Below are 23,171 nucleotides of genomic sequence, written 5' to 3' on the forward strand. Positions count from 1 at the left end.
TTGCACATTTCGACTGAAAACCAAACTTGTTTTTCTACTGCTGCCATCGGTTTTGTTTCAAATGTTGTTTTCGATGTTTATAGAATAAACCCTGTCCACCCGTCGACCACGTTCCCTCACAGGAGGAGTTCGGTTCAGTGCGGCGTTGACACAATTCCATGCAAATACTAAAGCGACGGGTGTGGTCACAGCGTTGGTGAGTGAGAGACGCCCCCCCCCCCCCCCCCCCACCCCTGTGGTCCTCCGGTACTCACCAGTCCCTGGTTGTCAGGCAGCATGACGATTATCTGGGCGTTGTGGTCCCAGATCATGCGCCAGAAGTCTGTGGTGGTGTGGGGCAAGGGGTGCTGGGTCACGATGAACTCGTTACTCCTGTAGTAACCCTGGGGGTGCGAGAGATTCACGGGTCAGCATTTAAACCCCCACACCCACCGCTCTTAGTAATCAATGGCCATCAGATACTGATCGCTCATAGTAATCAATGGCCATCAGATACTGATCGCTCATAGTAATCAATGGCCATCAGATACTGATCGCTCATAGTAATCAATGGCCATCAGATACCGATCGCTCATAGTAATCAATGGCCATCAGATACCGATCGCTCATAGTAATCAATGGTCATCAGATACTGATCGCTCATGATAATCAATGGTCATCAGATACTGATCGCTCATGATAATCAATGGTCATCAGATACCGATCGCTCATGATAATCAGTGATTATCAGATACCAATCCCTCGTGATAATCACTATCAGCTACTATTGGCTCATGACAATCAATGACTATCTTATACACATGGCTCGTGACAATGGATGACCGCCGTTGCTCTCGTCATATGAAGTCATTGCTATCGACTCAACACACACGCATGGAGAACGGGGCCCTGGCTGTACGCGGTTAACACAACGCTTCCCAGCGGAGAGGCAAAGTCATTCCTCTCTACAGCACAACCCGATCTAGTGCAGTAATCACACGCACACACAGAAAAAGCTAAATCGTTATTGAAAATGTTCCAGTGGCGCTTAGCCCCCTGCGACTACACCACAATGTGTTGGTTTCAGACAAAGCAAGGGAGAGCGGATGTGGACAGTGGGTTAAAAGAGACAGTAAGGGGAAAACAAACAGGGCAGGACTGAGCTGCTCATACTGTACCATCATGTAGGACGCGTTAATGTAATCCGTTCCCTTCATGCCAGGGAGAGGAGAGAGCCCCACTCTGGCACGCTCCGCTAATGTGGGGGGGGGGGGGGGGGAAAGAGAGAGAGAGAGAGAGAGAGAGAGAGAGAGAGAGAGAGAGAGAGAGAGAGAGAGAGAGAGAATAAAGCAGGATATTTGAATGGCTAATAATTCACACAGTCATTATCCTGTGTTTCCGTTGCTATGGAAACACATTTGCTGTCAGGCTACAGAGAACGCATTAAAACTGAAAAATATACATATACTGCGGATACACACACACACACACACACACACACACATATATATACATACATACACACACACAGGTATGTGTGTGTATTAATATATATCTTACGTCCTATATATCCTATGTGTATTGACGTCCAGTATAACCTATATATGTAATAATATATATACATATTTATACACATATAGGATATAAAGCAAATCACATCACTTTATATCCTATATGTGTTTTGATATATAGATATCATACTACACATAATAAATATAAATAAATAGGACGTCACGTCCTATATATCCTACATGTCAATGTATTAATATATAAAGGACGTGAGGTCTGACATATCCGATATGTGTATTAAAACAGATATATTAATTATATATATACTAATACACATAGGATACATAGGACATGACCTCCTATACATCCTATATGTGTATTAAAATATATATTAATACACACATACTGTATATTTATATATACGCGGTATATCTCAATACAGATATAGGACGTATAGGACGTGGCCTCCTACACATCCTATATGTGTATTAAAATATATATCAATACACACATACTGTATATTTATATATACGCGGTATATCTTAATACAGATATAGGACGTATAGGACGTGGCCTCCTACACATCCTATATGTGCTGCTGGGTCTTCTGCGCTAACGATGACGACCAGCCAGGAGCCGGCAGAGGGAGCAGGCGGCGGGGAGCGGAGGTGGAGGGCTCTACTCACAGGGAACCACAGAGGAGTTGCGGTTCTTCTCCTTGTTGCAGTCCTTCTGCGCACTGAAGCACTCCACAAACCTCATGTTGCAGTGGGACAGCAGCTGGAGAGAGGAGGGAGAGTGGGGAGGGAGAGTGGGGAGGGAGAGTGGGGAGGGAGGCGGTCGTCATGTGAAACTCGGTTATAAAACAGGGAGCCACGTTGACGGTGGTAACACCGTTGCAGGCCTGCGCGCCCAACTGTTGTTGTCACGCCCGGAACTCATTCTCACGGCCTGCAGCGGGAGCTTTGAATAAGCCCTGTGAGAGGAAGTGATATATTCTCCAATTTACAAATCCTCAAGACCGCAACGTCAAAACTCTTATTATCTGGGAGTCCAATTAGTTTGTTGCCCCAATGCTTTAAAAAAAAAAAAAAAAAAAGAAGAAAAAAAAAAAGATAAATCATAGAAAAGCTTCAAGTCTCATGAAACATGCAGCATTCTTCAAAAACACGCCGGCATGTTATTACAGCCCACATCAAAGGACTCTCCCGTGGTTACATGCACCCTTAGGGGTCCCTGCAGGCCCAACGCGCTAGCCCTGCTCCGCTAGCTAGCCACGGCGCTAGCAGGCCTACTCCTGGGTCTGCAGCAAGAAGCATCAATCACTGTTTCAGCTGTCAGCTGATGTGCTGCACTAACAGGGCCGAGGGTGAGAGTGTGCGTACGCGTATGTATCTGTGCGTGTGTGAGAATGAATATATATATATATACACGTACATACATACATACATACATACATACATACATACATATGTACGTATGTATGTATATATACATACATATATATATGTATGTATGTATGTGTGTGTATGTGTATGTGTGTATGTGTGTACATTTGCGTGTGTATATATGTATATGTGTGTGTGTGTGTGTGTGTGTGTGTATGTTTACTTTTGTGCGCTTTGTGTGCGTGCGCGCGCGTGTGCGCGGGACTCACTCTGAACTGTTTCTCCAGGCACGTGCGGCCGGTGGCCCCCGGCTTCAGGATGCCGTTGACGTAGGCGTGCAGCTGCCAGGCGGGGACCTCCGTCTCCTTGATGAGGATGGCCTCCATCAGGGCGTCGTGGATGAAGACGTACTGCTCCTGGTCGCCCGGGAAAACCCCGGGAGAGAGAGAGAGAGAGACCGATCAGACGCCACGAACGGAGAAGAAAACCCCCCCCAAAAAAACAGATGATGTTTCTAACGTCGATGGCGCCTTATCGAGCGTGTGCATGTGTGTGTGCGTGTGTGAATATATATATATATATATATATATATATATATATATATATATATTGGAGTTGTGTTCCTTGGCTCTTGAGTGATCAGAGCTGTGACAGTGCCGGGAGCCAGGCGTACCTCCGTCTGGACTAGGTAGTTGCGTTGTGTTCGGATGTGTTTGAGGAACCCCAGGACATTGACTGTGCTCTTGTCCTTGATCTGCTGGAGCATGCTGTCGATGACGATGTACGTGCCAGTCCGCCCGACACCGGCGCTGGAACCAACAGGACACAAAACCCACCGTCACAAGAGAGACAACCCATAGAGGGAGCTGTGAGCCAGGTTAACTAGCACTGGTGTTTACATGGAGGGAAGCGGGAGAGGGAGAGGGAGGGGGAGGGGGAGGGAGGGAGAGGGAGAGGGGGAGGAAGATGGGGGGAGGTAGAGGGAGAGGGAGCGGGAGAGGGAGAGGGAGAGGGAGGGGGAGGGGGAGGGGGAGGGAGACAGGGAGGGGAAGGGAGAGCGAAAGGGGAAGGGAGGGAGAGGGGGAGGGGGGGAGGGAGAGAAAGATGGGGAGAGGGAGACGGGGAGGGAGAGGGAGAGGGGGAGGAAGATGGGGGAGGGAGAGTGAGAGGGGAAGGGAGGGAGAGGGGGAGGGGGAGGAAGATGGGGGGAGGGAGAGTGAGAGTTGGAGAGAGAGAGTGGAGAAGAGGAGAGGGACAATGAAGTGCATCAGTCCACCACACACCACACACACACACACACACACACACACACACACACACACACACACACACACACACACACACACACACACACACACACACACACACACACACACACACACACACACACACACGCCGGCACTCAAAACTGGCTGGAATTGCGAGAATGGAATTGGAGAAATAATGTGTGGGTGGAAAAGGATGTGTAGTGAAAATAGGTATGTAGGTCACACGTGTCATAACTAGCGATGTGTCGAACGATGTACTGAACAAAAATACTAACGGTGTTACGAACCGTCTGACCCGTCACGTTATGAACGGCGTAACCAACGACGTGACAAACAACGTTAACAAAACAAAACGTCGAGAACGATGCAACAACTGGTGCGACGAGCGACCTGACAGACAAAGTAACGAAGGACGCTACGGACAACGTAACCAAACGCTGTCACAAACCATGTAACGGCCCGTGTAACGGACGACTTTACGAGCGCTGAAAAACCTGTGTGCAGGAGGAAGCGCGTCCGAGGCCGCTCCCACACCGACAGGCCTGGGCAAAGTCGATAAACTCGACAAGAAAGCGCTGGGAGGATTTCTATGCGCCGGAGACGGCAGATAAAAAAAAAAAGAGTTGAAGCTGAACCTCCACCTTGAAATGTTGTGGATCTACTCTTGAAACCAGCGGCGATAAAATATATTTTTAAAAATCGGTGTTTTTTTTCCCCCCGCACTGTGAACGCGGCAGGTGTGAGTAGGGCTTCTCCATTATGGGAAATAATCATAGTCACGATTATTTTGGTCAACATTGAAATCCCGATCATGCAAACGATTGTTTTTGAGTTTGAAAACATTGATGCACCTTTTCAGCATTTCTCTCCAAAAAAAAAAAACACTTTGTAACCGAGAACTTTGAAACGTCCCCTTAAAGAAAACACAAAATGTTGGAATAGAAAATGTTCAGATCGAAAATAACGTACAAATATGTATTCAGCTGTTCTGCAACTTCTCCAAAGTAATTTCATGAATAAAATACATGAAAAAGAAAAAAAAGAAAAAAAAAGTTTCAACTCGATTATATTAAGTTGCTTGACGCAATAAAACTTTGATGAAGCGCCCAGCCCTGGGCGTGAGGCAGGCTGTGCAGGGGGGGGGGGGGCCCTACCTGCAGTGCACCAGCACCGGGCCCATGTCCCGGGTGCGAGCGGCCGAGGAGCGGTGGATGAAGGTGAGGACGGGCAGGGTGTACTCCGGGACCCCCATGTCGGGCCACTGGGTGTAGTGGTACTGGACCACCGTGCGCTCGTTCAGCCGCCCCTTCGGGTTCCCCTTCTGCCCCTGCAACGCACGTCGGGTATTTACAGTCTCATTCATACAAGAGGGGCGAGAGACGGGGTCGCTACGTGGGGGGGCGGGGGCGGGGGCGGGTATGGAGAGGTTAGAGGTCGCGTTGGGCTCGTTTGGGGGGCGTTGGGGAGTCAAAGCCCTTTGTGGTGCTCTTTGGCTGGGAGTCTGAGTCTGACACACTAAGACCTGTGGTTCTCAAACGGGGGTACTCGTACCCCTAGGGGTAGTTTGGAGTACTGCAGGGGGTGCTGCTGAAAATACTAAAATATAATAACAAGGACAAAGGAGAAACCGTGAAAAGAAAGCGCATCCAGAAACGCGTATCCGTTTCAGGAGGAATATTTCAATGGAAATCCCCTCTAGATGCTCTGAGCCTCCCCTGGCCGCTGTGCTTGGATGAAGCACAGGCCCCACGTTTCTCACTAAATTGTTGAGTTTTTGCACCATTTGAATTGTTCACGTTTACATTATTTATGTAGTTTTTTATCTCCCAAAAATGTCTTGTGCCGGTGAGGAGGGTGTACTCAGCTGAAAAGACATCTTAGAGGGTTTGAGAACCAGGTGCGTTGTGCCCTAGTCCCACTAACGCCACAACGCCACCCTCCCACACGTTCAGACGGGAACCAGAGCCTTCTCTCTCCAGGGTTTGGGACGTCGGTCTCGGAATGGATCGGGCTAAAACAGGAGGACTCGAGGGCAGAGGCTTCTGCTGGGGGGGGGGGGGGGGGGGGCCACAGCCGCTCCTACCTTCTTGACTTTGGTGTTCCGGATGAGGAAGCGGCGCAGCGTGTAGCAGGCGTGCACCTTAGTGCTCTTCAGGGTGACCACGATGTTGCCGTACTGCTCGCTGTTCTCACTGGGCCAGTACTGGTCGCATTTCCTCTGGGAGAAAGGTCACAACCAAGGCAGGGTTTCAAAACACAGCACCGCCGAAGCATTAGTCGTTCAGTCATTTGGCAGAGGCCTTGACCCACGGGGACTTTGAGTGAGATTAGGGTTCGGTAAGAATGGTGGGATTGAACACAGATTCCGCAGTCGAATCTGCAGTCATAAGCATCCTTGAGCAAGAATACCTGCCCATTAAAGACTTCAAATAAACCATCTCTGTAAGTTGCAATGAATAAAATAATCTGCTAGTAGACTGAATCGTAACAGTAGCATTAGGGAGCAGGTAGGGGTTGGAGGCATCTCCTACAGCAGGGGTTTTCAAATTGGGTGAATGTGAGCCTCCCCTTAGAGTAGGTAAGGACAGCCGAGCCCCCCCCCCCCCCCCCCCCCAAAAAACAAAAATATATCCTGTCCGCCTGACCTAACCCCCACACGCCTCTGCAGTAAATGCCATCTTTTGTGTGTTCCAGGAGGCAATGATGACTTTCACCAACTGATCAAATGTAAATATTTTTTTATATTGTATTTGAAGACATTATTTCCACAACTTTTTTGCATTCATAAACGATTCTTTGCAACAGCAAATCATTTCCAACTTCATGCAGGCCTAATTGAGGCTACTTTTAAAATCGCTGAACATCAGTTGGCCTATCCACGAAAAAAATCAGCACAATGGACAGCTCTCTGATCAATGAACGACAACAGCATGTTGTGCATGAACAGATTCACATACTTTCACATTTTTTTTAACGATTTCAGCCACATAAAACCTCAGATTTAAATAAACAAAATGCGCCATGCGCAGAGGTGTTTGATGCAGGGCTGCACTGCAGAGAGAAATAAACGCAAGTCGTCCTCCACCTGCAGCCTTGATCTGTATTTGTTTTTAATCAGGGTCAGTGCGGAAAACCCACACCCCCACTAGTAGGTGGAGGTGAAGGGGATTAGGACTTTCATAGCCTCAGTGGAGATCTGGGGGAACTTGCTCTCCACAGACAACCAGAAACGCGTGATCGGCATTTCTCCAAGTCTCTGCTTCAAGTCCATATTCGAGCTGAGCTCGACCAGGGCCTCCTGCTCCTACAGGCTCAGTCCATTACGGGGTGTTGGAACGGAACAGATTTCTCACCGACTGATTTCCCATTGCGTCCTCTCCAAAAGTCCTCGCCAAACTGGTCACGCAACCCATTCAAATGCGCAGTGATGATGAGGTTGGACAGAGTTAAGAGGCAGCCCTGTCTTCTCCGCAACATCCTCCAGGGTTGGAAACATTTAATGCTGACTTCTTTTGACTTGGGACAAGGAAACGATGCATTTTTAAAACTAATACACGCGCGCACAATTACCGATATCAATAGAGCTGCATACAGATGTGGACCGTTATTTTTCCTCCGCGTGTTGCGCCTCCCCCTGTGGCTCTTTGGCGGCCCCCAGGGGAGGCACGCCTCACCTATTGAAAACCGCTGTCCCACAGGTTAGGCTGCGGTCGGACGGAGCCCGGTACCTTTCAGCTGGGGGGGGGTCCAACAGCCTGTAGCCCCGGACACAAGCCTGCCCATCGCACCGTCCCTCCCTCGATAATCAAGCACCCCGGGTCCACCTACCCGGCCTTTCTCCACCAGGTTGGTGATCATGATGATCACGCCGCTGTTCTGCTCCCACACCATGCGCCAGAAGTCCTCAAAGGTGGACTTCAGAGGACCTTGGGCCGCGATGTAGGCTTTGGGTTTGTTGTAGCCCTGAAGAACAGAGAGAGAGGGGAAGCAGGGGGAATGAGACGGCCCTGTTGTGAATGAGACGTGAGAGGCGATCAATGCAATACTAATTAGCGGCATCCTACTCTCTATTGATCAAGTAGTGAGCCCTGAGTGATGCCATAATGGAGGGTGTGCGCTGCGAAATTCATTTATTTTAATCATATTTGCTCATTCATTTAGACGTCGCCAATAAAGCACGAAAATGATGTGACCTTGATTGTGGCAAATTAAAAACAATGTCCCTCTCCCTTCTCTCCCTCTCTCTCTTTTTAATGATTCCGCCGCCTGAGTAGAAATTCCCAGCAGAATTCCGTCCGTGCTCAGCGTTAACATTCGGGTTTCAATGGAACTGAAACCAAGAATTAATATTTGTATTTTTACGCGATTAACATACAGAGGCGGAAAACGCAGAGGGAACTACCAGACCAGAACCAGAAGGAGGGGGAACACAAGGGTAAAAAGAAACAAAAGGTTGACTTTAAAATAGGCCAACAAGGAGCAGAGAGCACGACTTACGTCCACAAAGTTGGCGTTGATGTAATCACTGTGCTTGGCGTCTTTGCCTGCCAGCGCTCGTAATTTCACCCGGCTGTGGTCATCTAGGGAAAGAAATGAGACCTCGACATGTTATTTGTAAGCTCTCTCCCTCCTCCTCCTCCTCCTCCACCACCACCATCAACCGTGGCTATCAATTCTGTGGCGCTGGGTGTCACAGTAAGGAGGCTTGTGTTGGGCGCGGCGTTAGCAGACTTACAGGCCATGATGTTGATGTATCGGTTCTTGTGCTTGTTGTCGGAGTGATTGGAATGTTCCGCCGTGATTTTCAGGTCCACCGTGCAGCGCTGGACCTCCTGGGGGGGGGGGGGGAAGACAGCCAGGACGGGGAAAACAAACACACAAACGCACAAAACGGCAACACAAACAAACGTACAAGGTCAGCGAGGCGTAGGGCGGAGGGTTGTGGGGTGTGATTGTGTTGTTCATAAAAATAAAAAGTCACTGAATAAAAATGACTCGATAATACGTGTTGGTTTGTAAAATAAAACAATTATTTTTTTCGTTTAACTTATGAAAATAGAAATCAGGGAAATGTTTGTTTGTGGGTTGTTTCGAGAAGATTGGCCAACCAGAGCATGCTCCCATAAGGGGGGGAGGCGGGGGGGGGGCCTTCAATAATTTCTTCACATAATAATGATAATGGAGCATTTGAATGAGCGATTCTATTCAAAACAGCAATACTTAAAGTCGATGTCCCTGGTGGTGCCTGAGGTGCAAAAAAATCTTTGCTCGCGCTTTCATTGTGGCAACGCGGAAATGTGCTCCTGAACTCGACCAATCCAACCCCGCCGCCGACTGCACCCTGTTTAATTAACCTCCGTCCGTCCCAATTTATTCTGCCTTCGACCTTTGAGTCTCTCTCCCTCCCTTATCCATCTGTTCGCCAAAAATCGACACGCAAACACACCAACAGGACATTACACCACACGAGCGCCTAAACCCAGACCTCATTTGCAGAGTAGTTACGGAGGACATGCGCTGAATCAAAGCGCCGATGTTAGCCGTTCTCTGGCCAAAACCAAACACAATGATGCATGTCTCCAGTGACACCGATAGCTTTTCAATGCTAATTAAGCGAGGTAAAGAGGGGCGGCTTCCACTGTACCTCAAACTGTTGGGCGAAGCCCTGCAGGTTGTTAGAGTAGAGCTGCATGATGTGTTTCACAAACTGCTTTACTGGGATGGCATCCATGTCATCTGTGGTAGGAAATGCATCAGCATTAGCATATACACATTAGCATTTTACTAGCGCTGGCCATTTGTTGTGTGAGCGAGTGTGTGTGAGCGTGTGTGTGCGTGTGTGTGCGCGTGTGTGAGCGTGCGTGTGCGTGTGTGTGCGTGAGCGCGTGTGTGCATGTGCGTGTGTGTGTGATGTATATCTTCTACAAAGCTACAAGGTCTGTTGACATCCACCGCGTGTGTGGAGAATACAGAGAGAAAAGGAACCAGGATGTCATTTGTTAGATTTCCCATTTTTTCACATTTGACCAGAGGGCAAAAATAATACAAGGTCTGAAACCAGATCAGTCATTGGCTCTCCACCGGCCTCAACTTCTGGTGAAAACCGTCACAGCACAACACAACACAACAAAAAACTATCAAAAGAAATCACCCCAAAAATAGGGCAGAAAAACACATAATACGATATAGATAATACAGAGAAACTAAGACACACACAGTTTCCTCCATCTCCCCCTCTGCTACCGCAGAGCGGGGCTGACGCGGACCGTGATAAACTCCCCAGACAGAAGCCTTCATTTTACATTTCAAGCACTTCATAACGTGAAGCGAGTGCGCGTGTGTTTGGTGACAACATCATGAGACCTCAACAACACGCTGCTAAACGGCGCCGGTCACACTCTTGACAGCGGCAGACAAAAGTCTCAGCTGCCATCCCTACCTACCACCACCACCACCACCACCACGGAGACCAGTTTATTACCGGCCGATGACTAACACTCCATTACAGCGGGGGCCAGGAGGGCCCGGAGCGCGCCTGACCGGGTAACACAGCAGAGGTGGCCGGGAGACCTTTTCTTTTCTTTTTTTAATATCATTACCCGTTCATTTATCAAAGCGTATTTCCCTCCCCTCTGTCTGGCTTTGTGGCGAGAGACAGGTTCGTCCGGCTAATCAGCGGAGTTCATTAAAATGGAAATGTGATGTTTGACAGAGCAATTGAAAAAAATAATAATAATAAAAGGTATGAACTTAAAGCTGCCAAGGGCAGGGTGCGGGGTGGTGCGGGGTGGTGCGGGGTGGTGCGGGGTGGTGCGGGGTGGTGCAGGTGGGAAAACAGATGGGCGCAGAGGGGCGGATTTGCATACGGACGCTGCATCACGCACGTGTGCGTGAGCTTGTACACAGCCAATGTAAAAAGCTGTGGACGGCGGGGTGAAGACACCGATAAACACGCACGCACGCACACACACACAGGCACACACACACAGGCACACGCACACACAGACACGCGCAAAGACACGCACACAATCAGCAACACCCACACACAGCGACACACACACACAGACGGCAGCAAAACAGACCCGACGACCACACACAGCGAGACACACGCGGGCAAACACACACCCAAACACACCGACACTCACCTACGCCAAATAGAGAATGACCTCAGAGACTGCTCGGGTCGTTTCCCTTTTAGAACTTCTTAAATGTCGAAGTGGCCAGAATGAAATGATGCAATTTATAACCCATTGAAAAGATCTCCATCCCATTAAGCCAAGTCCTGTTAACATTTACCTTTCCTTATCTGTCTTTATAGACGTTCCCCGGCGGCAGTCCTCAGAGCGTTGTGTGAGGTTGGAAGGGGGGGGGGAGAGCCGAAGGGAGAGGCGCTACCGAACAGAACGTCCGGTAAGACAGACGCGCACTAAAAAGCCAAATAGTGGGAGAGTCGATATTGTCAGCAGCTGTACTCTTTAAATAAGGAATCAGTGCCATGAAATGGGTCACAGCCCGAGTCCCCGTGAGCCTAATGGCTCCGCCGAGCTTATAATATTGACTAGCTGCCGCTGCGACCACTGCTACCTGGACCTGTGGAACGGCTGCTCCCGCGGTGGTGCTCGCAGAGTCATTTACATATAAATGAATTGAAACTGTGCAAATGAAGACATTAAGCTAACAAAGTGGTAAATGACCCTGTGAAAATGATTGATAACACGGCGGAGGATGGGCGTAGCCGGAGGGTGGGGCGGGGCGCGGGGGGGGGGGGGGGGGGGGGGGCGCGGGCGCGGGGGTTTCCTATAAGGCGATGATCGATACTAGCTACGCGGACGCCTTGTCCCACTGAATGCCTTGTAACTCAACCCTCTCCCGGATGCATTTCTACTCCACTTGTTCCCCCCCCCTCATTGATTGACCGAGGCCGCTGAATTCAGAATCAATCCAACCGAGACGGTTCCTTCTTTAAGTCTGAACTTTAATGCCTCAGACTCCCACGACAACAATGGCCACACTTCTTTAACACTTTAAAAGTTGCAGTAGTTGTTTGTAGTGCGAGCACGAGACGCCGGGCTTACCTGGTATGGGAATGATCGGGATGTTTTCATTGGCTACGACCCGCGGGGAGCTGGTCTCCTCCACGTAGAAGTGGGCCGTCTGGAAGAACCGCCTGTAGCCGCAGACGGACAGACAGAGGGGGGGGGGGGGGGGACAGACGACAGACGGGTGAGGCAGGTAACACACGACAGCGCACACACACACACACAGTTCTCAAACAATGAATCCTCTGTGAAATTGGCGAGACGGCGTCAAATTGTTTTCCAGGTCCAGTCCGTCACCGTGTTGCCCATGTCAAATTGTTGTTGTTGTTGTTGTTTCGGGGGGATTTGGGGGGGGGGGGAGGGGGGGGGAAGGGGACCATTCGCAGCATGAGCCTCTAAACGGTGAGTGGAATTACAACAGAGGTTCGGTTCCACCGTTTTTTTTCTTCTAAAACCTAACTCGGTTCTCGCCAAGGTAAGTGTAAGGTAAGTGTGAGTGGGAGCCGGTGAGAGCCAACACCAGCCAGGGAAATAGATAAACAAACAGCGACAAAGAGCCAAGTGTCACACTTATCCAGAGGAATTAGCATTCCACTTTAGGGCAAAGCACTGCGAGGGGGGGGGGGGGGGGAAACAGGGAAACAGACAAGACAGCCGCCACCAACGACCAAAGAAGAAAAGGCATTTTCATTATCTTACATCAAGCAGTGAGCTACGTTTGATCCACAAGTTCAATCTCATGAAATCATTTCTTTTATCTGCCGATCATCACAACATATAGAAAGGTGTGCGCGTCACAGAGTGATGACTGGTGATTACGTCTGCAACTCAAAGATAGGCCATTGTGTCTTACCCTTATCCAGTGGATCTCTTACCCCTACCCCCTTGATGCGCCGCCCCTACACCCTGGATGCGTTAGCACCCTCCCCTGGATCTCTTACCCCTACCCCCTTGATGCGCCGCCCCTACACCCTGGATGCGTTAGCACCCTCCCCTGGATGTCTTCACTCTACCCGCTTGACTTGTCACCCCCCTCGCCTGAATGTCCTACAGCCCCAACACCTGAGTGTCTTAGCCCCATGTGCCATAAGCCAGTCAACATTTCCCTTCCCGTTGGCATACTGCAAGAGCTCCCTACCAAAAGGACGAGTCCTACCTGTGCTTCATGCAGAGAAGGGTGCAGAGGTTCATCATTCTTTGTGTGCGAAAAAGAGGTGAAAACCTCCAAAGAAAACAGCATTTAGGATATTTCCCAGCAAGAGAGAGAGAGAGAGAGAGAGAGAGAGAGATGGGGAGACGGTGAGAGAGCACGCAAGAATGAGAGAGACTGTGTGCGTGCAGTCAGCTCCCGGCCTGCGTCACAGCTGCACACCCTAATGACTCCCGTCGGGGGGGTCAGATGTGCCGTGGCTAACTAACCGGCTCCGTCACTACCTCTGCTCCACACCCCCCCCCCCCTCCCCCCCTCTCCCCTCCCCCCCGCTCCCCACAGACGGCCTCAGAAGAAGGGGCTGGAACCCACGAGGGGGGGGGGGGGGGTTGGGGGGGAATGGAAATGAGGGTGTGAGTGGGCTGCCTCACCACGGACAACAATCCTGAAACCGGCTTTTGATGCATCTCTCTTTCGAGGAATCACTTGACTCGCGGCCTCTCTGGGAGCCGGCGTTTTAAAACCAGCCCTTTGCAGATGGCCGCCTCGCTGCCGAGCATCTGTGAACCCCCCCCCCCCCCCGAGGCTTGCAGCTGCACTGCCTCGCGTTGTTCTAGAAAAACTAATTGTATCGCATTAAGACAGGGAGGCTGTGTTTGTGACGGCGGGGAACAAATTAGGACAACATCAACGAAAGAAAGTACTCTACACTAAATAAAAAAATAAATAAAAAACGGGATTTCTGACCGGTGTATCGCCATAGCACAGGCGACGGTGGAGTTCACCTGAGAGATAACCCGCATGATTGGGACGGCCTCTTCATGCCAAGCGCTCGGACAATTCTCGGGCAGAAGCGAAAAAAAGAGAGCGAAGAAAAAAAAAAAAAGGGGGGGCACTGGAGAGATTGATTGCAGCAAAGTGCTCCAATAGCCTCCTAGTCGCCGGAGATTGACAGGGCAGAGAGTGAACAGACACGAGACCCGAGACAGCCAGGATGTGAGGGAGTTGATCCAGTCTTTTCATCATGGTCCAGTTCCCCCTTGGGGAAGGCAGACAATGTCTGGCAACTGTCACAATCACCGTGACGCCCCCCTTTCACAGCCCGGCGCTGCCTGTCCTCATTCACTCCCCGCTATATATCCTGAAACACCACGCCACCATCACGCCTTCCGCTGACCTGTCAGCCGCCGACAGCCGACAGACACTGTGTTACTGCCGAGATTACCCTGATGAACAGAACCACCGCGAGGAGCGTGTGGCCACATGCGTGACGCACGCACGCACGCACGCGCACACACACACACACACACGTGTATTCTTTTCATATTATTTTTATCATCCACAACGTGAATCTGTTTCTTCAGACGATCGAAGTACGTGAGACCGAGGCCGCGTTTCATCTCACCATCACAACACGGACAGACATAATAACAGAATGTGGAACCTTCCACAAAGACCAAGGATCTCTGTTAAGAGTAAGCCCGTTTCTAGTGGAATCTTAGTGGAGTCCCCCCGGGCGGGGGACCTGAAGCAGCTGCACGCGGCGAGAGGGGCGAGAGGGGCTGGGCGAGCAGGCGCGGGAGGGGAACCTTCGGGAGCTGCTTGGCCTGCGAGCTATAGCCAAAGCGTGGCCATGGCATGGTGTGTATAATTACTGTGTGGCTGGAAATCAGCTGCGAGCGCAGGGCCACAGCTGGGGCCCCTGCCACATTTTAAGGGCCTCTAGGTCTTTCCCATCACACCCAGGGGAGTGACAGGATAAGATGAATAATATTTTATCTCTTTCACCGAGCAGGGGGGGGGGGGGGGAACGGAGTTCTATTAAAAAATATCTCCTCTCAAGCTAGATGTACGCACACATCACAGTCCCTCGGAATGGTTATGTATGCATGTTTTCGCATTGCATTAAGATGTTAATGAAGTCCTTTAATTTTTTCTAATGATCTCATTATGGTTAGCGCTATGTTGCCCATAATTTAAAGTTAAGGCACCGTTACCGGCACGTTCTCCATTGTCTCCCCGTTCTACTGGGGCCTAAGCGGCTCCCTTCTGGGGATATGTTGTGAATCGTACATCACGGCAAAGTACGAGGTAGGGTCTCTTTAATCACAGACTTTCCCCTAGAAACCATTATTGAATGCAACTATACAATGAAACCCACCATATACCTAAAGTGATAAGTATAGCTTGTGCGTTCACATGGAAAAGTGGGTTGTGCCGCACAGGTCACAAGAGTGAAGGAGAGATCTGTGTGATATAACACCAGTCGTGCCATTTCAAAGCACCGCTTGAAGAGGAGGAACGGGGGCTGGAGTGTGTGTGTGTGTGCACGCATGCATTTGTGTGCACACGTACGTGCATATGCATGCGTGTGTGCGCGTTTGTGTGCATGCACGTCCGTGCATATGCAAGCGCGTGCGTGCGTGCGTGTGCCTGCTCGTTCCTGCGCGCGCGTGTGCGTGCGTGCGTGGGTGGGTGCATGCATGCATGTGTGTGTGTGTGCATGGGTGCGCGTGTAGAACGTAGCACGCTGCTGCCCTAGATTCCTTAGCCAGGATCAAAAGAGCCCTTGTGGAACGGAAGGGATCCACTGTACCACTTTCTTTCCCCCTCTCTTCCCCCCCTGTTCCTTTTTAGATGGGTTTGCACTTTTGTGTGTTAAATGCACAGGGAATTCTCACCTCCAGTAGACCAGCACCACCAGCAGCATCACCAGGCATAGCAGGGTGAGTGTGGACACCACCACCAGGGGAATGATCCACACCCCCCGCCCCATCCCGGGTGCGGGGCTCCGGGTCAGGTTGGAGGGGTCCGTCGTGTCTGAAGGACCCGGGAGAATAAAACACAAGGAGGAAAAGCAGTTTGAAGGCAGTTTTATCGTTTTTAGTCATTTTCGCAGGTTTCTTGTCTTCAAAGTGACTCACTTGCAAATTCAGAACTGTGTGAGATGCATGAAGGAGGAGAAGGAAGGGGTGGGGGCGTCCTAAAGACATGGTTCCCCACAGGTAGACCTTGGAGTTCGAACGTAGACCCCTTTCGGCTAGGGCTGAGCGATTAATCCAATTCAAACAGACATTGTGAATAGAACGCGATTTGCAAATCGCAAAGGCTGCTTTTATTTTATTTTGATTTGTTACTGTAACTGACTGGAGATCAGTAAGATTCGTATTTATTTTTCTTTTACAATTCAATAGTTAAATAAAAATGTTATAATATCAACTCATGCATCAATTAATCTCCACACATAGGCCTGGCCTATGGCCTAAAGGAAAGAGCAGTTTATATGTTGACTGCTTCCAATGTTGTGTTGGTCATACTATAGAATGATTTATTGCTTGTTTAGTGAATAATACAGAACATAAGGACCTTTAAAAATAAAAACGACATACTAAATCGCAATCGCAATATTGGTCTAAATAATCACAATTCGACTACTTCCCCAAATGGTTCAGCCCTACTTTGGGCTGGGAGTCAGACGTCCTCGCCACCAGACTACCCTGCCTGCATACACACACGCACAAGGTTCGGTGACTGACGTGAAGATTACCCTCAAGGCCACGATAATGGTCAGTCACTATGACAACCACTAGCATAAAAAAATCATACGGAGAGAAAGATTGCTAGATGGCTCCTTGGAAAAAGTGTATTTTGTGACGGAATTTGGTTTTATTTGGAACATATTACCATGTTAAGAGAGAGCCTGGTCACGGCGCAGAGAGAGAGACGCAGCCAAGCAGTGCAGAACTGTTTGGATTCTAGGTGAGTGGCCATCCTGATTGGCGCCATCGGAGTTCACTTTTTTGCCAGTGTCTGTTTTGTCATTTGGAGTTTCGAAATGTTGGACCCATTGTGTGGAATAACATTAATAATGAAAACAATAGAATGATTGTCATTAAAATTACTGTTATAATGGGATCACTTACATACTTTGCAAACTTTCCATACACAGAGGTGGTCTTTAAATATGCAGTGCTTTACAGCAACTTGCATGCATAAATGATGTATGCGAGTGATTCAAGTCATTTCCTGGGCGCACCGTTCCAACGTAGCGGTGTGCAGAATCTTCTTTGATAATCACAAAATAATTGTCTTGGTTTACCTTTGGGTGCTGCAACTGAATCTCATTATTCAGACGGTAAAAGGGATTTAAATTGTGGTAAATAACAAAAGGCAAACAGTTTGCACTTCATAAGATAAATGCCCTGGTGGCGTTTCCCCCACCCTGAAGCTAACTCTTCCCACTGCTTTCATTTCGCCTTTAAAACAAAAGCCTGTTGGCAAACTTGCCTACGCCTTCAGGGCTCCGGTTTGTAGTGACACTCAAGTGTGGGGCCGTCAGCTTTGCCTGTGTGTATGTGTGTGTGTGTAGGTTTGATTCCAGAGAAGCGCTACACACACACACACACACACACACACACACACACACAGACACACACACAGACACACACAGACACACACACAAATTCATTGCGGAGAATGTCACTTCGGAAGGAGAAGAAAGAATCGTCTGGAAATTCGGTTTTGGGTCGAATAGGCCGGATTTTTTGAGCATCCCGTGGATGGGTTCTGGACGGCGGGGGGGGGGGCGGTACGATGCTGGGCGGGCGGGGCGCGGCGCGGCGGGGTTCAACGTGGAACCAGAACGGGGAGAACGGGGACGAGACTCACCGATGGGGACGGAGAAGGGCCACTGGCTCTTGTTGTCCCCGGGGCCTTTGGTGGACAGGGTGGGGTTCTGGGGGATCTGCATCACCGTGACCTCGCTGCCGGGCCCCTGGGTCGGGGCCACGCCCGGCTCCTCGTCCGTCTCCCCTGACACCGGCTCCTCCTCCTCCTGGGCGCTGGGGGTCGCCCCGGCCCCCGGCCCCCGGGTCGACGCCCTCCCGTACTCCGTGCCGTCGTCGCCGGCGGCGGCGAAGGCGGTGGGCGTGGCGGCCGCCGCCGCCGTCGTCGTCGTCACGGCAACGGCGGCGTCCGCCCCGTCGTGCGTGACGCCGTCCTGAGCCTTCTTCCCGCCCTTCTTCTTCTTCTCCTCGCCGGTGTCGTCCTCGTCCCCTTCCTCCTTCTCCTCCGCCTTCTCCTTGTCCTCCCCCGCCGCCTCCCCCCCCCCCTCCCCCGGGGCCGGGCTCTCCTCCGAGGGCCCCTCGGCGTCGGGGCCCCGGGGCGCGGCGGCGTGGTGGGTGCCGGTGGGCCGGGCGGGCGGGGGGCTGGTGTGCTGGGGGGAGGAGGAGGAGGGGGCCTGGGTGGGCCACAGGGAGCCGGGCAGGGAGGAGATGACGCCGCCGCCGAAGCCCAGGCCGGCCAGCAGGGTGCTGGTCACCACCGACGCCACCGTGGTCTGGCTGCCGCTGGACGAGGGGCCCATGCCCGTCGCCATGGAGACAAAGGAGAAGGGCAGCCCGGAGGAGGTCCAGGTGGACGAGCCCGAGCTGATGGGGGCCATGTCCGCCGAGGACGCCGGGGACACTGTGGGCTGGAGACCAGGGTCACACACACACACACACAGTGTCACACACACACCCAGCGTCTCACACACACACACCCAGCGTCTCACACACACACACACACACACACACAGTGTCTCGCACACACACACACCCAGCGTCTCACACACACACACAGCGTCTCACACACACACACAGCGTCTCACACACACACAGAGTCTCACACACACACACAGCATCTCACACACACACACAGCGTCTCACACACACACACACAGCATCTCACACACACACAGCGTCTCACACACACACACACACACACACACACACAGCGTCTCACACACACACGCACACCCAGCGTCTCACACACACACACACACACCCAGCGTCTCACACACACACACACACACACACACACACACACCCAGCGTCTCACACACACACACACACCCAGCGTCTCACACACACACACACACACACACACACACAACGTCTCACACACACACACACACACACAGTGTCTCACACACACACACACACACACGCACACCCAGCGTCTCACACACACACACACACACACACACACACCCAGCGTCTCACACACACACACACACCCAGCGTCTCACACACACACACACACACGGCATCTGACACTCACACACACACAGCGTCTCACACACACGGCATCTGACGCACACACACACACACAGCGTCTCACACACACACACACACACACAGCGTCTCACACACACACACAGACACACACAGTGTCTCACAGACACACAGTGTCACACACACACACACACACACACACACATCTTTTCACAGAGACACACACAGTGTCTCATGGACAAACACACACACACACACACACACACACACAGTGTCTTACAGACACACACACACACACACACACACACACACACACCCCTTCTCGTTAACTCACCATGCCCGTCTTCACGATTCGGGACCCCTCAAAAATTCGGGTGGTGTTGGCTGAGAAACGAGAGGGAAACCGCAGGAAGGGAAACGTTACTTTGGGAAAAAAGGACACGCTTTAATTTAGAAATGTATAAATGATTGATAACCTAACCCCCCCCCCGTCCCGTCCCGTCCCGTCCCGTCCCGTCCCCAGGAGGTGGGGGTGCTCACCCCTGAAGAGCAGCGTCTGGCTGAAGTCACTGCGCAGGTCCCGCGGACACACCGCCTGCACTCTGAACAGGTACAGGAAGTCCGGGGACACGTTGGATATCACCGCCTTCTGTTGGGGACGGGGGGACGGGGGGGGGGGGGGGGGGAAAGGCCGACAATATTCATCTCCTCTGTGTTTGCTCTCTAATAGAAACAAGAGGCGCACATGTCTTTTTATATCTGCTCAAACAACCGTCACGGGGGGGGAAAAAACAAAAAAAACAATCCTCGGAATACGTACGGCAGCATGTGCAAAAAACATCCGCAGGAATACACACGCTTTTCATTAGCAGGGAGCGCTTCCTGCAAAGCGAGCCGGCGTCTCCGTTGTTTTTTTTAAAATCTTTTCCCATTTGAGCTTAGCACTTGGCAGTTGACATTACTTAAGTTAGAAAGGGTTTTGTTAAAAGCTCGCTGGATTCCTGCCTTTGAGTGATTCCCGACTAATTTCTCGCAGGTAGCTGAAAGCAAGTGCTTCTCCAAATTGACCCGCGTCTGGAGAGATAGACGCTGGACATTTAAATGGAAATGAAGTGAACAGAAATAAAAGGGCCGTGCGGTGAGCGGGCTCTGCCTCGGTCGGGATGAAGCCATTGTGTAAGGCGGTACGCAGAAAAACATAAAGAAATCGATTATTTTCTACCATTTTAGATTTTAAGAATAACGGCAGGTTTTTTTTTTTTTATATCAAACCAAATCGCCGAGCGCAAATTTACAAAAAAGGATAACCACCAGCCAGCATCACGGACTCTGTTCTCTGTTTAAAAAGAGGACACGCATTATCCACATGTATCAAAGCCAGGGTGGGTCGTCTGACGGCCCTGGCCGGTGGGTTTCGGGAGAGTGAGAGACATAAAGATATGGAGGGTGAGAGAGCAAGACACTGAGAGAGAGAGAGAGAGAGAGACACAGAGAGAGAGAGAGAGAGAGAGCAAGACACACACAGAGAGACACACAGAGAGCAAGACACACAGAGAGAGCAAGACACACACACAGAGAGAGAGAGAGAGAGAGAGAGAGAGAGAGAGAGAGAGAGAGAGAGAGAGAGAGAGAGAGAGAGAGAGGAGATGAGAGAGAGAGAGAGAGAGAGAGAGAGAGAGAGAGAGAGAGGAGAGAGAGAGAGAGAGAGAGAGAGAGAGAGAGACGCTTTGTAATCGTTCAGACGTTCCCTCCGGCCCCTCCGGTCTCTCATCTCCTCTCCCGAGCCGATGCGTCGCCTGTTGTGACCCCGCTGTCCTCAGATACGTGCGGCCCGTCCGCTAGCCTTCAAACAATCAGAGCTCTTTAAATCCCCCCCCACCTCGCCCCCTTCCCCTGTCCGTCCGTCCATCTGTCCGGGAGATACGAGAGGCCACTCAATCAGAGCCGGCGTCCCTGGACACAACACTTTGTCCCCCCGCCGCGCAAACACTTTGACAATAAACTCGGGCCTCTTTTGTCTGAGCATAAAGTGCGCCGTGTGATGCGCTGTCATGACTCGGCCGGCTGCTTGAGGGCTGCGTGCGTGCGTGGGTCGATGGAGCCTTTTGTAGCCTTCGCACTCACAAAAGGGTACACGGGGGCGCTACGCCGTGCTCCGCGGCGCGCTAATGCGCTCGCCCTGACGTGGGCCAGCATGTCGGCCGCTGACGCATTACGCGTTATTGTCGGCGCGCCCGCTAACGCTACGCTCCGTGGATCCAGAGGCCGGGTGGTTTGGAGAAAAAAAAAAAATATTGGTTTCACTAATCACTTTAATCATTGGGAGTGTAGACCACACGTCGATTGATATCACGAAGGGCTTATGGTCGTTTCAAACGACGTTCTGTCGCGTGTCATCGAATTGAGGAACATAGACATGTTAAGTCCGTATCGGACTCAAGCTAGCCCTTTTCTTCGGGGGGTCAAACGTTCGTACACACGTTTAAGGGAAAATCTTCCCATCGTCGTTCGTTCAGATGAGACCCTGCCCATTAACGACGACGACCAACAACAACAACAACAACAACAACAACAACATTCAACCGCTGCCTCGCCGGCCCTACGTCGTTCGTCGGCCTCCCTCTCGGCCCCCCCTCCTCTCCCGTTTCAGTCGGAGAGAAAAAACAACAAACTGAAGCCTTCAAACGCGGCGAGACGCGGTGCAGGAGACGGGAGGAGCCGTCCCTCACCATGGTCTGGTCGGCGGCCTTGGTGAAGGTGTTCTCGTTGGCCAGGTCGCTGCGCTCCCAGCTGTAGGACACCATGTAGCTGGTGATGGGCGGGTGGTAGAGGACCGCCGGGCGCTCCCAGCTCAGCGTCAGGGCAGATTGGTTCAGAGGCTGGATCTTTATCCTCAGGGGCGCAGTGCTGCACACTGGAGGAGGGAGGAGGAGGAGGAGGGAGGAGGAGGAGGCAAGACAGAGAGGAAGGGAGGGGAGGAGTAGTGGAAGGAGGGGAGGAGGAGCCAAGAATGAGCAGGGGGAGGCGGGAAGGAGGAGGAGGAGGAGGAGGAGGAGGAAGAGGAGACGAGTGGGAGTGGGAGGAGGAAGAGGAGAGGAGAGGAGAGGGGAGCCAGGAAGGAGCAAGGGGGAAGGAGGGGGGGTGGGGTGGTGGTTAGCACAACCAATAAGAAACAAAACAACAATAACAACTAAATAAATGAGCCACAGGAGGGACGTTATGGCATGGTGATTTCAACCAACGTGGACATCTTTTAAACCTTAGACTGGACTGAGACACGCTGACACCCTGTGCCTGTGTGTGAATGCATGCCGGGTGTCGGGTGTGTGAGGTCGTGCGTGTCTACGCGTGTGTGCGTGGACAGAATCCAAGTGGCCAGTGGCAGAGGGTAGAAAAAACAACGGTGACATAAAATAAGAATGACTAAATAAACACACCCTCCCCCAAGGCTTGGCAGAGGTGAGGCTCAGGACTGACTGACTGTGTGTCTGTCTGTGTGTCTGTCTGTGTGTCTGTCTGTCTGTGTGTCTGTGTGTGTGTCTGTCTGTGTGTGTGTGTGTGTGTGTCTGTCTGTCTGTGTGTCTGTGTGTGTGTGTGTGTGTGTCTGTCTGTGTGTGTCTGTGTGTCTGTCTCCCTGCAGCGCGCGTCTCCAAACAAGACATTTTCTCCAGTAAAGGAGAGGAACAGCCGTCAGCGGAAGAGCGGACGGCTCGGAGGCTGGGTTTGAGTCCGGCCACGCGAGCCTCCAGGTGGCGTCCGGCCACGCGAGCCTCCAGGTGGGC

The 23,171-nt window shown here is 51.3% G+C and overlaps 2 protein-coding genes across 2 annotated transcripts in view; one reads left to right on the plus strand and one right to left on the minus strand.

Annotated features, from left to right (window-relative positions):
* LOC311339145 (calcium-dependent secretion activator 1-like) overlaps positions 1–149 on the plus strand; it is a gene marked incomplete at its 3' end in the record, with an annotated part of 64,933 nt that extends 64,784 nt beyond the window's left edge. Inside the window, exon 26 of the mRNA XM_084464517.1 lies at positions 123–149. Coding sequence (XP_084320643.1) covers positions 123–149 — 27 coding nt within the window. The remainder of the gene's footprint in view (positions 1–122) is intronic.
* Positions 150–185: 36 nt separating this feature from the next.
* LOC311339148 (receptor-type tyrosine-protein phosphatase gamma-like) overlaps positions 186–23,171 on the minus strand; it is a gene marked incomplete at its 3' end in the record, with an annotated part of 78,047 nt that continues 55,061 nt past the window's right edge. The window contains exons 5-22 of the mRNA XM_084464520.1: positions 23,045–23,159; positions 22,119–22,303; positions 19,930–20,038; positions 19,724–19,773; positions 18,002–18,806; positions 16,015–16,153; positions 12,220–12,311; positions 9,789–9,880; positions 8,880–8,976; positions 8,642–8,724; positions 7,973–8,107; positions 6,228–6,362; positions 5,299–5,471; positions 3,550–3,685; positions 3,146–3,292; positions 2,175–2,268; positions 1,158–1,234; positions 186–383 (exon numbers count right to left, since the gene is read on the minus strand). Coding sequence (XP_084320646.1) covers positions 186–383; positions 1,158–1,234; positions 2,175–2,268; positions 3,146–3,292; positions 3,550–3,685; positions 5,299–5,471; positions 6,228–6,362; positions 7,973–8,107; positions 8,642–8,724; positions 8,880–8,976; positions 9,789–9,880; positions 12,220–12,311; positions 16,015–16,153; positions 18,002–18,806; positions 19,724–19,773; positions 19,930–20,038; positions 22,119–22,303; positions 23,045–23,159 — 2,862 coding nt within the window. The remainder of the gene's footprint in view (positions 384–1,157; positions 1,235–2,174; positions 2,269–3,145; positions 3,293–3,549; positions 3,686–5,298; positions 5,472–6,227; positions 6,363–7,972; positions 8,108–8,641; positions 8,725–8,879; positions 8,977–9,788; positions 9,881–12,219; positions 12,312–16,014; positions 16,154–18,001; positions 18,807–19,723; positions 19,774–19,929; positions 20,039–22,118; positions 22,304–23,044; positions 23,160–23,171) is intronic.

The sequence above is a fragment of the Micromesistius poutassou genome (genome assembly GCF_964030765.1).
Source record: "Micromesistius poutassou genome assembly, chromosome: 2".
Classification (NCBI taxonomy): domain Eukaryota; kingdom Metazoa; phylum Chordata; class Actinopteri; order Gadiformes; family Gadidae; genus Micromesistius; species Micromesistius poutassou.